We start from the raw sequence: 15,674 nt of genomic DNA, 5'->3' as shown, positions 1-15,674 counted from the left end.
GACTGCAACAACTACCGTGGAATCTCCCTGCTCAGCATAGTGGGGAAAGTCTTTGCTCGAGTCGCTCTAAACAGGCTCCAGAAGCTGGCCGAGAGCGTCTACCCTGAGGCAAAGTGTGGCTTTCGTGGAGAGAGATCGACCATTGACATGCTGTTCTCCCTTCATCAGATACAGGAGAAATGCTGCGAACAATAGATGCCCCTCTACATTGCTTTCATTGATCTCACCAAAGCCTTTGACCTCGTCAGCAGACGTGGTCTCTTCAGACTATTAGAAAAGATTGGATGCCCACCAAAGCTACTAAGTATCATCATTCCATGACAATATGAAAGGCACAATTCAACATAGCAGCACCTCATCAGACCCCTTTCCTATCCTGAGTGGCGTGAAACAGTGCTGTGTTCTCGCACCCCCACTTTTTGAGATTTTTTTCTCCCTGCTGCTCTCACATGCGTTCAAGTCTTAAGAAGGAATTTTCCTCCACACAAGATCAAGGGGCAGGTTGTTCAACCTTGCCCGTCTAAGAGCGAAGTCCAAAGTACAGAAAGTCCTCATCAGGGAACTCCTCTTTGCTGACGATGCTGCTTTAACATCTCACACTGAAGAGTGTCTGCAGAGTCTCATCGACAGGTTTGCGGCTGCCTGCAACGAATTTGGCCTAACCATCAGCCTCAAGAAAACGAACATCATGGGACAGGATGTCAGAAATGCTCCATCCATCAATATTGGCTATCACGCTCTGGAAGTGGTTCAAGAGTTCACCTACCTAGGCTCAACTATCACCAGTAACCTGTCTTTAGATGCAGAAATCAACAAGCGCATGGGAAAGGCTTCCACTGCTATGTCCAGACTGGCCAAGAGAGTGTGGGAAAATGGCGCACTGACACGGAACACAAAAGTCCGAGTGGTTCAAGCCTGTGTCCTCAGTACCTTGCTCTATGGCAGCGAGGCCTGGACAACGTATGTCAGCCAAGAGCGACGTCTCAATTCATTCCATCTTCGCTGCCTCCGGAGAATACTTGGCATCAGGTGGCAGGACCGTATCTCCAACACAGAAGTCCTCGAGGCGGCCAACATCCCCAGCTTATACACACTACTGAGTCAGCGGCACTTGAGACGGCTTGGCCATGTGAGCCGCATGGAAGATGGCAGGATCCCCGGATCCCCAAAGACACATTGTACAGCGAGCTCGCCACTGGTATCAGACCCACCGGCCATCCATGTCTCCGCTTTAAAGACGTCTGCAAACGCGACATGAAGTTCTGTGACATTGATCACAAGTCGTGGGAGTCAGTTGCCAGCGTTCGCCAGAGCTGGCGGGCAGCCATAAAGGCGGGGCTAAAGTGTGGCGAGTCGAAGAGACTTAGCAGTTGGCAGGAAAAAAGACAGAAGCGCAAGGGGAGAGCCAACTGTGTAACAGCCCCGACAAATAAATTTTTCTGCAGCACCTGTGGAAGAGCCTGTCACTCTAGAATTGGCCTTTATAGCCACTCCAGGCGCTGCTCCACACACCACTGAACACCTCCAGGCGCTTACCCATTGTCTCTCGAGATAAGGAGGCCAAAGAAGAACATGATTGCATTTTTTGTTAAGGTAACAGATGGTTTATAAGGGTGATGTAGTTGATTGGTGTATATGGACTTCTAAAAGGTATTTGATAACATGCCACATAATAGACTTGCCAACAAAGTTGAAGCCCATGGAATAAAAGGGAAAGAGGTAGCAATGGATACAAAGTTGGCTGAGTGACAGGAAACACAGAATAGTGGTTAAATGGTAGCACAAAAGCAAAATACTGGGAAGGCTTTAAATCTGAAACAAAAACAGAAAGTGCAGGAAATACTCAGCAGGTCAGGCAACATCGGTGGAGAAAAAAAAGGGTTAACGTTTCAGGTTGATGACCTGTCATCGGAACTGGCAACGGATAGAAATGTAATAGGTTTTGAGCAAGTGAAAGGGGAGGCAGAGAAGGAACAACAACAAAAGGGAAGGTCTGTGATAGGGTGGAGGCAGGAGAGATTAAATGCCAAATGGTATCATGTAACGAAGCCAATAAACAAAAGATGTGTCTCGATGAGGGTGTAAATGGCAGGAGAGCAGCTGTCTGAACACAAAGTAAAAAGATTAAGAAACGGGGGGCGGACAATAAAAAGCAAAAAAGAAAAAAGGGGACAGAGGTTATGATATAAAATTGTGGAACTCAATGTTGAGTCCAGAAGGCTGTAAAGTGCCCAGTTGAAAGATGAGCTGCTCTTCCTTGAGCTTGCATTAAGCTTCATTGGAACACTGTAGCAAGCCAAGGGACAGAAAGATCAGCGTGAGAGCAAGGCAGACAATTAAAATGACAAGCAACCGGAAGCTCAGGGTCGATTAATGGATATTTATCAGACTGGAGGAAGGTATTCAGTGGGATGCCACAGGGTGGTAACTAGGACCACTGCTTTCCTTGATATATATTAAATGACCTAGACTTTGGTGTGCAGGGCTCAAAACTTGGAAGTACTATGAACTGTGAGGAGGATATAAACAGGCTAGTGGAACAGGTAAACACATAGCAGATGAAATTTAATGTAGAGAAGCGTGAAGTAGTACATTTTGGTAGGACGAATGAGGAGAAGCAATATAAAATAAAGGACACAATTCTAAAGGGGGTGCAGGTACAGACAGACCTAATATATATGCACAAATCGTTGAAGGTGGCAGAGCAGGTTGAGAAAGTGGTTAAAAAGGAATATGGGATCCTGGGTTTTATAAGTAGAGGTATAGAGTACAAAAGCAAGGAAGTTATGATGAACCGTTATAAAACACTGGTTCAGCCTCAACTGGAGTATAATGTCCAATTCCAGGAACCACACTTTAGGAAGGATGTGAAGGCTTCAGAGAGAGTGCAGAAAAGATTTACGGGAATGGTTACAGGGATGAGGGACTTCAGTTAGGTGGATAGATTGGAGAAACTGGGGTTGTTCTCCTTAGAGTAGATAAGGTTGAGAAAAGATTTGATAGAGGTGTTCAAAATCATTAGGCATCTAGACAAAGTAGATAGAGATAAACTGTTCCACTGGCAGAAGAGTCGAGATCCAGATGACACCAATATAAGGTGATTGGCAAAAGAACCAACAGCGACATGAGGAAAAGCTTTTTTATGCAGTGAGTGGTTAGGATCTGGAATGCACTGTCTGAGTGTGTTGGAGACAGATAGAATCGGGGCTTTCAAAACAGGATTGGATAAGCACCTAAAGAGAAAAAAAATTGCAGAGCTACAGGGAAGAGGCAGGGGAGTGGGACTAACTGAGTTGCTCTTGCAGTGAGCCAGCACAGACATGATGGGCCAAATGGCCTCCTCCTGTGCTGTCATCATTCTATGATTCTACTTAGATCTTGATTGATCTGCAACTCAACTGAATTTACCCACATTTGCTCTGTATCTTTTGATACCCTTTTCTACCAAAAATCTATTTCAGTCTTGATGACTCAAATTGTCACAGCATTTACAGGACATAAATGCTCAAATAATATTGCCCCAAAGTGGCACTTGTCATGTAATAATTATAACAGATTCAAGTTATATACTTGAGATACTATCTTCGGTTACCATTTTCATTATTATGATCTTATAGTCATAGACCAAGACAGTTTTTTTCTGGACAGAATGGAGCAATGTTTGTGTAATTTTCTCTTTGAGAAGAACAAAGATCTTGTTTAATTTTTGTTCTTGGGATTTCATCAACACTAGTAAGGCAGTATTTATTACCAATCTCTAGTTACCCTGAGGTCATTGGTGTGGGACTGGGTGGCGGGTCCCCTTCTCCGAAAGACATGAGTGAACCAGTTGCAGATTTACGACAAAACAGCAGTTTTGATCGTCATCTTCTGGTGGTGCCAGCCACAAATTACCAAATTCACTGAATTCAATTTCACAAATTAGGATTTGAATTCTCAAATTCTGGGTTCCTAGTGAGGTACCACAAGCATTAGACCAGTATAATGACTACCAACATCAGGTAGAGTTCTTAATGCAAACTGCACAACTTCAAGAAACATTAATATATTACTTTTTGCATGCAAAAGTTACTGCAACTTGTCACTATAGCTTGAACCAGTATTTCCCAATATACAACTTCTTTATATAAAATGCAAACCATCTATCAACACAAATGAATAACAACTTGCATTTATATAGTGCATTTAACAAAGTGAAATATTCCAAGGTACGTCACAGGAGTGTAATCAAACAAAAATTGAGGTAAAGGAAGACACATCAGCACAGGTGACCAAAAGCTTGGTCAAAGAGGTAGGTTTTAAGGAACATCTTAAAAGGAGAGGTAGGGTTTAGGAAGGGAATGCCAGAGCTTAAGGCCTAGATGACTGACAAAATGGCCGTCAACGGTGAAACCAAGGAAGTTCAGGATGCACAGGAGTCTAGAGTTAGATGAACGCACTGTCCTTAGAGGAATGTAGGGCTGTCAGAGGTTACAGGGACAGGGAGAGACAAAGTAACGGTGGAATTTGAACACAAGAAAGAGAATTCCAAAATTGAGGTGTTCGTGGACAGCAAGCTTTGTAGCTCTTTCCAATGTTTAACTAGGAAACCTGGACTCATCCAAATCTGGATATTACACAAGCAGTTTGACAACAGAGGCAGTCCGAGGGTCGAGAGAAATAATGGTGACCATACAAATTAGGAGCAGCAGTAAGCCACTCGGCCCCTCGAGCCTGCTCCACCATTCAATAAGATCATGGCTGATCTGATTGTAACCTCAATTCCGCATTCCCACGTACCCCCAATAACCTTTCACCCCCTTGTATATCAAGTATCTATCTACCTCTGCCTTAAAAATATTCAAAGAGTCTGCTTCCACTGCCTTTTGAGGAAGAGTTCCAAAGACTCACGACCCTCAGAGAAAAAATTTCTTATCTGTCTTAAATGGACGACCCCTTATTTTTGAATAATGACCCCCCCAGGTCGAGATTCTCACACAAGAGGTAATATCCTTTCCACATCCAACCTGTCAAGACCCCGCAGGATCTTAAATGTTTCAATTAAGTCGCCTCTTACTCTCCTAAACTCCAGCAGATACAAGCCCAGCCTGTCCAACCTTTCCTCGTAAGACAACCTGCCCATTCCAGGTATTAGTCTAGTAAAGCTTCTCTGAACTTCCTCCAACGCATTTACATCCTTCCTTAAATAAGGAGACCAATACTGTACACTGTACTCCAGATGTCGTCTCACCAATGCCCTGTATAATTGAAGCATAACCTCCCTACTTTTGTATTCAATTCCCCTAGGAATAAACGATAACACTTTATTAGCTTTCCTAATTACTTGTTGAACCTGCATACTAACCTTTTGTTACTCATGCACTACGACACCCAGATCCCTCTGCATCTCAATATGCTTCTTTTTTATTCTTCTTGCCAAAGTGGACAATTTCACACTTTGCCACATTATACTCCATTTGCCAGGTCTTTGCCCACTCGCTTAACCTATCTATATCTCTTTGTAGCCTCCTTATGTCCTCTTCACAACTTACTTTCCTACCTATCTTTGTGTCATCAGCAAATTTAGCAAACATATCTTCGGTCCCTTCATCTAAGTAATTTAAATAAATTGTAAAAAGTTGAGGCCCCAGCACTGATCCCTGTGGCACACCATTCGTTACATCTTGCCAACAAGAAAATGACCCATTTATGCCTACTCTCTGGTTCCTGTTAGCTACCCAATTTTCTACCCATGCCAATATGTTACCCCCTACACCATGGGCTTTTATTTTCCGCAATAACCTTTGATGTGGCACCTTATTAAATTCTTTCTGGAAATCGAAGTATAGTACATCCATCAGTTCCCCTTTTTCCACAACACGTTACTTCTTCAAAGAACTCCAATAAATTGGTTAAACATGATTTCCCTTTCACATAACCAAATTGACTCTGCCTAGTTACCTATAATTTTTCTAAGTGCCCTGCTATAACATCTTTAATATTAACTTTTAACATTTCCCCTATGACAGATGTTAAGCTAACTGGCCTGTAGTTTCATGCTTTCTGTCTCCCTCCCTTTTTGAATAAAGGAGTTACATTCGCTATTTTCCAATCTAATGGAACCTTCCCTAAATCCAGGGAATTTTGGACAATTAAAACCAATGCATCAACTATCTCACTTGCCACTTCTTTTAAGACCCCAGGATGAAGTCCATCACGACCCGGTAACATGTCAGCCTGCAGCTCCAACAATTTGCTCAGTACCACTTCCCTGGTGATTGTAATTTTATTTTATTTTTATTTTATTTTATTTAGAGATACAGCACTGAAACAGGCCCTTCGGCCCACCGAGTCTGTGCCGACCAACAACCACCCATTTATACTAATCCTACATTAATCCCATATTCCTACCACATCCCCACCTTCCCTCAATTCCCCTACCACCTACCTATACTAGGGGCAATTTATAACGGCACGGATTAGGAAAGCACAAGCCAGTTCAACAACCTTTTGGAGGAAAGGGAGATTGGAGACGGGGTGGTAGTTTGCAAGAACAGAGAAGTTGCGGGTAGGTTTTTTATGTCACTAAGATCAAGACTTGCTGTTAAGCTGACTCTGACTACTTCGAGTAGGTTTGGCATAGTGGGCAAAGCAGCAGAGGCAGCTAAACAGTTGGTCTCAATCTTCATGACAAAGAAGTTCATGAGATCCTCACACATCGTTGCAGGTGAGGATGGAGGGAGCATGTGAAAAGAGTTTACAGGTTTGGTTGGTGATGGCGAAAAAACCCAGTTATCAACTTTAATCCTGAAGTAGTGGGCAGTTTTGGCATTGGACAGCATGGCCCAAAAGTGCTTGCCGTGATCCAGCTATGCAAGCAACCAGACAGGTAAAGATACAATTAATAAACACTACTAGAAGTGCTATGCAATTATACTTCTTTAAAACCGATACCATCCTAATTGAAAAGGTCCCACAACACTGCAGTACAGTTTTTTCAACAAATGTGAAAGTAGATTAGCTCTCAAGTTAACCTCAACATAAGTTCATTTAAAGTGGGAGGGCGGGGAAAGGGATTCGTAGCATTTAAACTACGGCATCCTTCTTTTTATTTACCATTGGTAAAATTGACCGGGAGGAGAATAACGGAGCTCATCTTTTATTTCACCCAGATCTTCTTCCCAATTCTTTCTGAGATTCCATGGGCTCTGACAGCCCTACAGTACCCAACTCAAATCCCATTCGCCGGCTAGCCTAGATGATGAATATTGTCATTCTGCATCATAGTTAAACCCAACCCGTTCCCACCCAGTATCCACAAAGCATTTCTTCCAACTATGTTTCAGGAGACAGCAATTAAGAAGAACAAGTGGCTGAGTGTTTTTTCTCTTTCCTTACCACCCCCCGACATCCCCCCCCCACACCCAATGCTGAGACCAACCGTTATAAAATGCTGCCCAGCCAAAATCAGAAGACATAATGAAGCAGACCTTCTATTCCATATAGCTTCATGCTGTACTGGGCACTGAGGCGACTGATGGAGCTCTTTGATACAGTACCTCTCAATCGCTTTCAGTGATCCTTCAGTCAGTCAGAAACTCTCAATGAGAATATTAGTATTCATAAGTCAATTTAAAAAACACCAGAAATGAACGTGGTTTTCAATGGCTTGATTATTTAAAATGAGAATGTCACTCATGGTTTTTCTTCTCTGAACTGGCTGTAAGTCTATTCAAATTAAACATCGGAGAGGAAGGACCCAGAAACATTTGTTCAAACGAATAAAGAAAACCTGCTTTCATTGAAACAAGGAGTTCTAGCAGCAAGTGCAATTCACAATTTGAGAACAAAGAAAATCTACTAAAAATTTCCCACTGCTAAGAATGCAAACAATCTGTAACCAGTGATATATTTTGCTTGATTTAAAACTGGAGTCTAACCCAAATAAAAACATATCTACATATCACTTCAGTTTTACCAATCTGAACAGCAGTACTTTTAAGTATCTGTGGTAGTGGAAATTAAATGTCCAATAGCGATTTCACAACATTTAACCTCCTTCTCATGCAGTTAACAACACATTTAATATGAAAAATATTAGCTTGTCTCTTTGATTACAAGACTTGTGTGGATGTTAATGACAGCTTTACTGCCTATGAACTAGCTAGTGCAGATAAAGCGATCCAAACATAGTTGTTCAATTAATGACATACAGGACAAGTCATTATAGAAATTAAAAAGACTGGTTGATAAATAACTGTTCAGCCGTCCATTCCATTTAAATGATTGATTAGCCTATGGATACCACGTGGTCACAATCTGAGCTCTGATTTGTCATGGATAACTGTTTACTAATTTTTCCTTGAAAACAGGTAAAATTGGTTATATCATCAGGTTACTGCTAGCCACCATTCTAGACCTGCCCTCCATAAGCTCCCAAGCCTGACTCTGACTTGGCTTGTGCCTATGCACTTCCCTCACACCTTTGCACCAAGTTGACCTTTTCAGGTCCTTTTCCAACTCACACCTAAAGTCCTACCAAAGTCTTTTTTATTTCAACCACTTTTTTAGAGGAAAGAAAAAGTCTATGAAGGACTCCAGGAAGTGGGTGAAAGAATGGCCTGAAAAATTCAATGATTAGAATTGGCATGTGGGAAAAGCAATCACTGAGAAGGGGGAATAATTGACTATAAAAGAGGTTCAGGAAGGAAAAAAATAAGGGTAAAAGTACTGAAGGGGTATGGCAGGAGCAAGAGAGAAAAGGAAGGGAGGAAAAGGAAGAAAATCTTAAGGAAAAAGGCAGCTTATTTTTCTCAAAAGAATACTTGCAAGGATTTCAATGTACATGTTGGATACACAATTTGCAAAGGAGACTGGCTGGAAAAGTTGTATTTTAGAGGGCTAAAAATCATGGCAGCCCACCACTAAAGTGTTCCATTTTCATACTGGTGAATGAGTTGGGGTGGTGCAGTTCTAAATGCATTCTCTGCAACTGTCCTGGGAACCATGGCCTGGCACCCTAATAGTGGCAAGTACAGGAGAACAGCATATCTGAGTAGGAAAGAACTACATTAGTTTGAACAGAACAATAGTCAAAACTCCCTACCAGCAACATGCTGTAGCTTGGGAGACCAGCGCAGAAACTACTGTGATTGTAGAGACACAGACGAGAAAAAGCCAAGTCCTAAACCATCTATATTTTATCCATGAGCAGTATCAACTAGACCATTAGTATACTACGTACATTCTTTCATTTGTGCAAGACTTTCATAAATAAATGAATGCTTGTGACAATTTGTTTAAAAATAAAAGTGCCATCATCTACTATTATTGCTGTGAAGCCTTCGCTTGCAGATCTGAACATAGGTCGAGTCTGAAGGCAAATGAGAACAGTGTTGTTAGTGCAAGATGTGAGTGGATCCTGAGATGAGGTAATACAGAATGAAGATGGGAGGATGTGATATGTGATAAGAAGTGACTTCGTAGGTCTAATGGAAGCTAATCACAAGGTTAAGAGAAAAGTACCATCTGCAACCAAAACTACATGTACCATGCAATATTCACTGCAGACAGCAACTTGCATTTATGAAGCACCTTTAATGTAGTATAACATCCCAAAACACTTTACAGGAGCATTACAGAAACAAAATTTGATGCCAAGCCACATAAGGAGATATTAGACCAGATGACCAAATGCTGTGTCAGAGAAGTAGGTCTAAAGAAGTGTCTTCAAAGAGGAAAGAGTGGAAGAATGGCGGAGAGGTTTAGGGAGGAAATTCCAGAGCTTAAGGCCGGGCTAGGCTGATTTCACATAGAACCATTTTAGCTGTAGATCAGATCTCCACCACATTGGGCTGAATTAGATTTCAACCCAGGTTCCAGCAGTGAAAGGACTGTTTCTAACCCACAGATTGGCATTTTTTTTATTTACCAAAAAGAAACTAACATATACATGAAGTCAGTGCGTCACAGGTCACAGGCTACTTACAGAAGTACACAATAATGGGTCATCCCATGTTGATGCAGACATTGGGAACATTCCACTATTTGGAGGGGGGATTCAGTGGGTAAGTAGTCAGTTCACTATTTGATAACCTTCCAATGTCTCACTGAGACTTAATCAAGTAGCCATCTCCAACGGCCATCTAGTTACTCCAGGATATATAGGTCTCTTGAGTTTCAGTATGACAGAATACAAGAATTAATCTTTTGGGTTTAACCAATGTCTGTCACCAGGGAAGAGAAGGTCAAGGGCCACCAATTCTAGATATTCCGAAGCTTTAACAATCCCTTCAGAAAGCACCATGTGAATGTTTGGTATACATCACTCTCCCAGGACACTGTCTCAAGGCTGAATCAGACTGTTCACAAACTTGAGAGTCCTTTTTGATACTGAGCTTCCAACCCATACCCTCTACGTCACCAAGACCATTGCCTATTATAAACTCCATTAAATTTCCCAACTCCGCCCCTTGCCTCAGCTCATCCAGTCTCGCATTTTCCAATGGTCACCTCACAACATTGGTCCAGCCATCTTCGGCTGCTTCATAATGTCAGGAGTGGGGCTGTTTGCTGACTATTGAACAGTGTTTAGCTCCATTAGGCTGAATGGCCTACTCCTGTCCCTATATTCCATTCAAAAGTTCCACAATTTTGAAGCAGCCCATGGTAACCTACAGCAGGACCTGGACAATATTGACCTTGCATATGTCAGATAATATTCAATGAAGAGTGCAGGATAGCATGCCAGAAGCAGCATCAGGTATGCTTAAAAAGGAGGTGCCAACCTAGTACAGCTACAATACAGGGCTACATGCATGCTGAACAGCAGAAGCAGCATACAACAGACATAGGAAAGCAATCCCACAACCGATGGATCAGATCTAGGCTTTGCAGTCCTGCCAAATCCAGTCGTGAATGGTGGTGGACAATTAAACAACCAACCAGTGTAGGAGGGACCACAAACATTCCCATCCTCAAAGTTGGGGGAGCCCAGCATGTTGATGCAAAAGTATCGGTGAGCAAACATGGACAGAAGAGATGAATGCCAGAAGTAAGGTGAGAATGACTGCCCTTGACATCAAGGGAACACTTGACCAAGTGTGGCATCAAGGAGCCCTAGCAAAATTGAAGTCAATGGGAATCAAGGGAAAATACTCCATTGGTTGGAGTCATGCCTAGCATAAAGGAAGATAGTTGTGGTTGTTGGAGGCCAATCATCTCAGCCCCAGGACATGAGTGCTGGAGCTCCTCAAGATAGTATCCGAGGCCCAATCATCTTCAGTTGCTTCATCAATGACCTACCCTCCATCATAAGGTCAGAAGTGGGGATGTTTGCTGATGATTGCACAGTGTTCAGTACCATTCACAACTCCTCAGACATTGAAGCGGACTGTGTCCATATGCAGCTAGACCTGGACAACATTCAGGACTGGCCGCACCACACAAGTGCCAGGCAATGACCATCGCCCCTTGACATTGAACAGCATTACTATTGCTGAATCCCCCACCATCAACATCCTAGAGGTTACCATTGATCAGAAACTTAACTGGACCAGCCATATAAATACTATGGATATGAGGTCAGAGGCTGTGGATTCTGAAGCATGAAACTAACTCATCTCCTGACTCCCAAGAGCCTGTCCACCATCTACAAGGCACAAGTCAGGAGTGTGGTGGAATACTCCACACTTGCCTGGGTGATTGCAGCTCCAACACTCAAGAAGCTGGACACCATCCAGAACAAAGCAGCCTGCGTAATCGGCACCCCATCCACCACCTTAAGCATTCACTGCACCACCAGTGCACAGTGCAGCAGTGTGCATATACAACATGCTTTGTAGCAACTCGCCAAGGTTCCTGTGACAGCACCTTCAAAACCTATGACCTCCACTACCTAGAAGGACAAGAGCATGAACCCCACCATCTGCAAGTTCCCCTCCAAGCCACAGACCAGCCTGACTTGGAACTACATATACAAGGCTATGGACCAGGTGCTGGAAAGTGGGATTAGATTGGGTGGTTGGATTCTTTCAGCCGACGCGGACACGATGAGCTGCATGGCCTCCTTCTGTGCCGTAATTTTTCTATGGTTCTATATAGCCGTTCCTTCACTGACACTGGGTCAAAAACCTAGAACTCCCTTCCAAACAACACTGTGGGTGTACCTACACCAAATGGACTGTAGCAGTTCAAGTATGTGCTTCACCACCACCTTCTAAAAGGCAATTAGGGATGGGCAACAAATGCTGGCCTTGCCAGCCATGCTCACATCCCAAGAATGAATAAAATAATTCATGCCACCTAAGTGCCAGGTAATGACTGTCTCGAACAAGCAAAGGCCCAACCACATCCCTGACTTTTAAAAGCATGATCATGGCCCAAGGTCCCCCCATCATCACAATCCTGGGCGTCACCCTTGATCAGGTTGAGTGTGATGAGTGACTCAGATTCTGACTTCTCAAACTTTGCCCACTATCTACAAGACTCAAATCAGGTGTGTGGCCAAACGCTCACCATTCATCTGGATAAATACAACCAGAACAACACTCAAGAAGCTTGACACCATCCAGAACAAAGTAGTTAACTTGACTGGCACCCTTGCCATTGTACTCAATATCCACAGTCTCCACCACTGGCAGCACATAATACATGTTGCAGCCACAATCTACAGGATGCATAAACAACTGGCCAAGGTTACTTTGCCAGCACTTCCCAGCCCTACAAACTCTACCACCAAGATGAACAAGAGCAGCAATATATGACAATACCATCACCTTAAGGCTGAGTTAAACAAATTCTTGATCTACAAGGGAGTCAAGGGTTATGGGGGGCAAGCAGGAAAGTGGAGTTAAGGCCACAATCAGATCAGCCATGATCTTATTGAATGGCACAGCAGGCTCGAGGGGCCGAATGGCCTACTCCTGCTCCTATTTCTATGATCTTATGATCCAAGTCAGAGACCTGAATATATATTACCAGTCCTTCACTGCCACTGAGTAAAAATCCTGTAATTCCCTCCCTAAAACCATTGTGAGCACATCACCACCAAAGGGACTAAGTTAGCTCAAGACGACCAGCTATCGTCACCTTCTCAGGGCAACTAGGCATGGGTCACATTCCGAGAACAAATAAAAACAATTAGATATAGCAAGAAATGTCATAATAGTTAAGTTCAACAGAAACAGCTTTTCTTTTGCAAAGCATAGAAATCTGAAAGATGATGTAAAATACCAAAATAAGACAAGTAATGAGGAATAGTAGAGCAAGATTTGTGGCAGACATCTATCAAATTAACTGATGTTAGGTGTGGGGTTCACTTTGACCTTCTATATATAAATCCTTGAGGATTGGATGATATATGGTATACAATTCGCTTTGGAATGCTGGGAAGTTTTTCCAAACTAAACTAAATTATTTTGTTAGTCAACACAAAGCTTGCTAAACATTAAAAGAGGTATAAAACAAGAAATGAGCAGTTTGACCAATTAGAAAATTCTGATGAATTCAACTTCACTGAATTAAAAGGAGTGAAAGTCAAAGTTGAAAAAGAAATCTGCAATCGTAAGACTCCTTATTTATCTCCCACTACAGCAGCCACATTTTTGTCCACCAAAGCAGTAAATACTAATTAAATGTATTAACAAGGCAAAATCATTACAAAAAAGCTTCACAGTCGTTGCAAGGTCCCACATAATCCATTTAACTCTGAAATTTAAGAAACAGATTAGCAATTCTACCTAATGGATTTTAGAAAAGAACTGTTCAAATACTAATTCTGAATATATCCCAGATAACTTTAGACATGTGTCGTTGAAAACAGTAATATTTATTTGACAGATCGTGAGAAACACAAATTATAGAGACGGTCACCACTTGCATCTCCTACAATTCAGTATACATTGCATCTGAATCACTGATCATTATACTTACTGATTGATATGTATTCTGTTGTGCAAAATGAATGTCATGGACTTTAAAACTCTGCTGGTTAAATAAAATACATCTTATTTACATTCATACTTCCCATGAAAAAACACTCAGACAAAATTAGCCAAGCTAACACCAAGTTAAATATGAATGATCGTTTTTCCTTCACCATTTGTACTTGTCTGTTTGTGGTGACATTCTATATATATATATATATATACACACATATCCAGAAAGGATTACACTCAGACATTTGAGTCTGAATTGTCAAGTTTACAGCGAGAGGGCCCAATAGTTGGTGTATCACACATTATAGGTGAAAAACATTCCACTGTTACACAATACAGTGACAAGGCTACACATTTCCCAATTGCAGTGCATTTGTTTTGAGAGTATATTGCATTGACGAACTCCCATTGAGATGGACATTTCCCCATCAATGGCTGACTATGACAGGAAGCGGCCAGCACGCATGCGTCACCAGCGGCTCCGGTTCCCTTGTCTAGACTGAGGCCGCCTCAGACCGCCCGGCACCGAACAATTCAAATTAACAGCGAGGCCGCCGCTTTCACCAACTCTCTGTTCCTTCGCGAGCTCCATCTTACTGTCTCTAACCGGCCTTTTCGTCCATGGGGCTTTAAACAGCCAAAATTACCTCAAACATTTGCCTTAACTGAACTTCTTTTACCTGTCAGCCGGATTTTAATGCTTGACCCGTTCCGTCGAGCTCCGGGATTCGACATTACTTAGAAAAATTTCCCTTTTTTCACAGCGTGTTGGTCCTTTTCTGTACACTAATAATAAATATATGTATATATACAGTTTGCTTTTTTAAAAAAGTGATTTATAAAGCGGGGTAAACACTCCGCGCCCGGCAACATCCAACCTTCGCACGAGACACAACTGTCTGCGGCTTCAGAGCGCGCTCCCACACAGAGTGGCCGCGGCGCCGTGCGCGCGCGATCCCGCGCATCTGCGCGTTCTCAGGGTTACCCGGTTAGCTGCGTCATCATGGCTGTGCCTTAAAGCTGAAGGCCCAAAACTTAAAGCACACGCTTGCCAGTACCGACTTTCAAAGTTCTCGCTGTTGCCTTTCTGATGAAACCCAGTACCTTGCCCCAGTGTCATCCAACAGAAGTGCTCCCTTTTTCAGGAGGAGCACAACTTCTTCTTTCTTTTGGGCCTCCTTATCTCGAGAGACAATGGATACGCGCCTGGAGGTGGTCAGTGGTTTGTGAAGCAGCGCCTGGAGTGGCTATAAAGGCCAATTCTGGAGTGACAGGCTCTTCCACAGGTGCTGCAGAGAAATTTATTTGTCGGGGCTGTTGCACAGTTGGCTCTCCCCTTGCGCCTCTGTCTTTTTTCCTGCCAACTACTAAGTCTCTTCGACTCGCCACAATTTAGCCCTGTCTTTATGGCTGCCCGCCAGCTCTGGCGAATGCTGGCAACTGACTCCCACGACTTGTGATCAATGTCAGACGATTTCATGTCGCGTTTGCAGACGTCTTTATAGCGGAGCACAACTAATTAGTATCTAAACCATAAAGAAAGCTTATAAAATTAAAATAATATTCTCAGTGTCCAGTATGCCCTCCAATCTCTGCAGTGCCCACCAGTTGCAGAAGGCCTCAAGCATACCAATAACAGCGGACAAGACCGCAGAATAGAGGTAAGCAGCAAGAGCTGCCGCCCCCACGGCTCAAGTTTGCATTTTTAGCCATATCCCTGGAAGTTTCATCACATGACCTCCTGTCTCCCACTGCACT

The 15,674-nt window shown here is 42.8% G+C and overlaps 1 protein-coding gene across 4 annotated transcripts in view; it reads right to left on the bottom strand.

The window, feature by feature from the left end:
- Positions 1-14,830, bottom strand: part of smurf1 (SMAD specific E3 ubiquitin protein ligase 1) — a 149,075-nt gene extending 134,245 nt beyond the window's left edge. For 2 of the 4 annotated variants that reach the window (XM_068055785.1, XM_068055786.1), the window contains exon 1: positions 14,597-14,830. In XM_068055785.1, the coding sequence (XP_067911886.1) occupies positions 14,597-14,651 (55 nt within the window). In that variant the 5' untranslated portion in view covers positions 14,652-14,830. Of the gene's footprint in view, positions 1-13,911; positions 13,966-14,596 lie in introns of all 4 variants that reach the window. The other 2 variants (XM_068055787.1, XM_068055788.1) reach the window with 2 other exon arrangements.
- Between the last annotated feature and the right edge of the window lie 844 nt (positions 14,831-15,674).

The sequence above is a fragment of the Heterodontus francisci genome, chromosome 24 (genome assembly GCF_036365525.1).
Source record: "Heterodontus francisci isolate sHetFra1 chromosome 24, sHetFra1.hap1, whole genome shotgun sequence".
Lineage (NCBI taxonomy): Eukaryota > Metazoa > Chordata > Chondrichthyes > Heterodontiformes > Heterodontidae > Heterodontus > Heterodontus francisci.
Note: the sequence above shows the minus strand (reverse complement) of the source record. Positions and strands in the feature narration are given on the sequence as shown.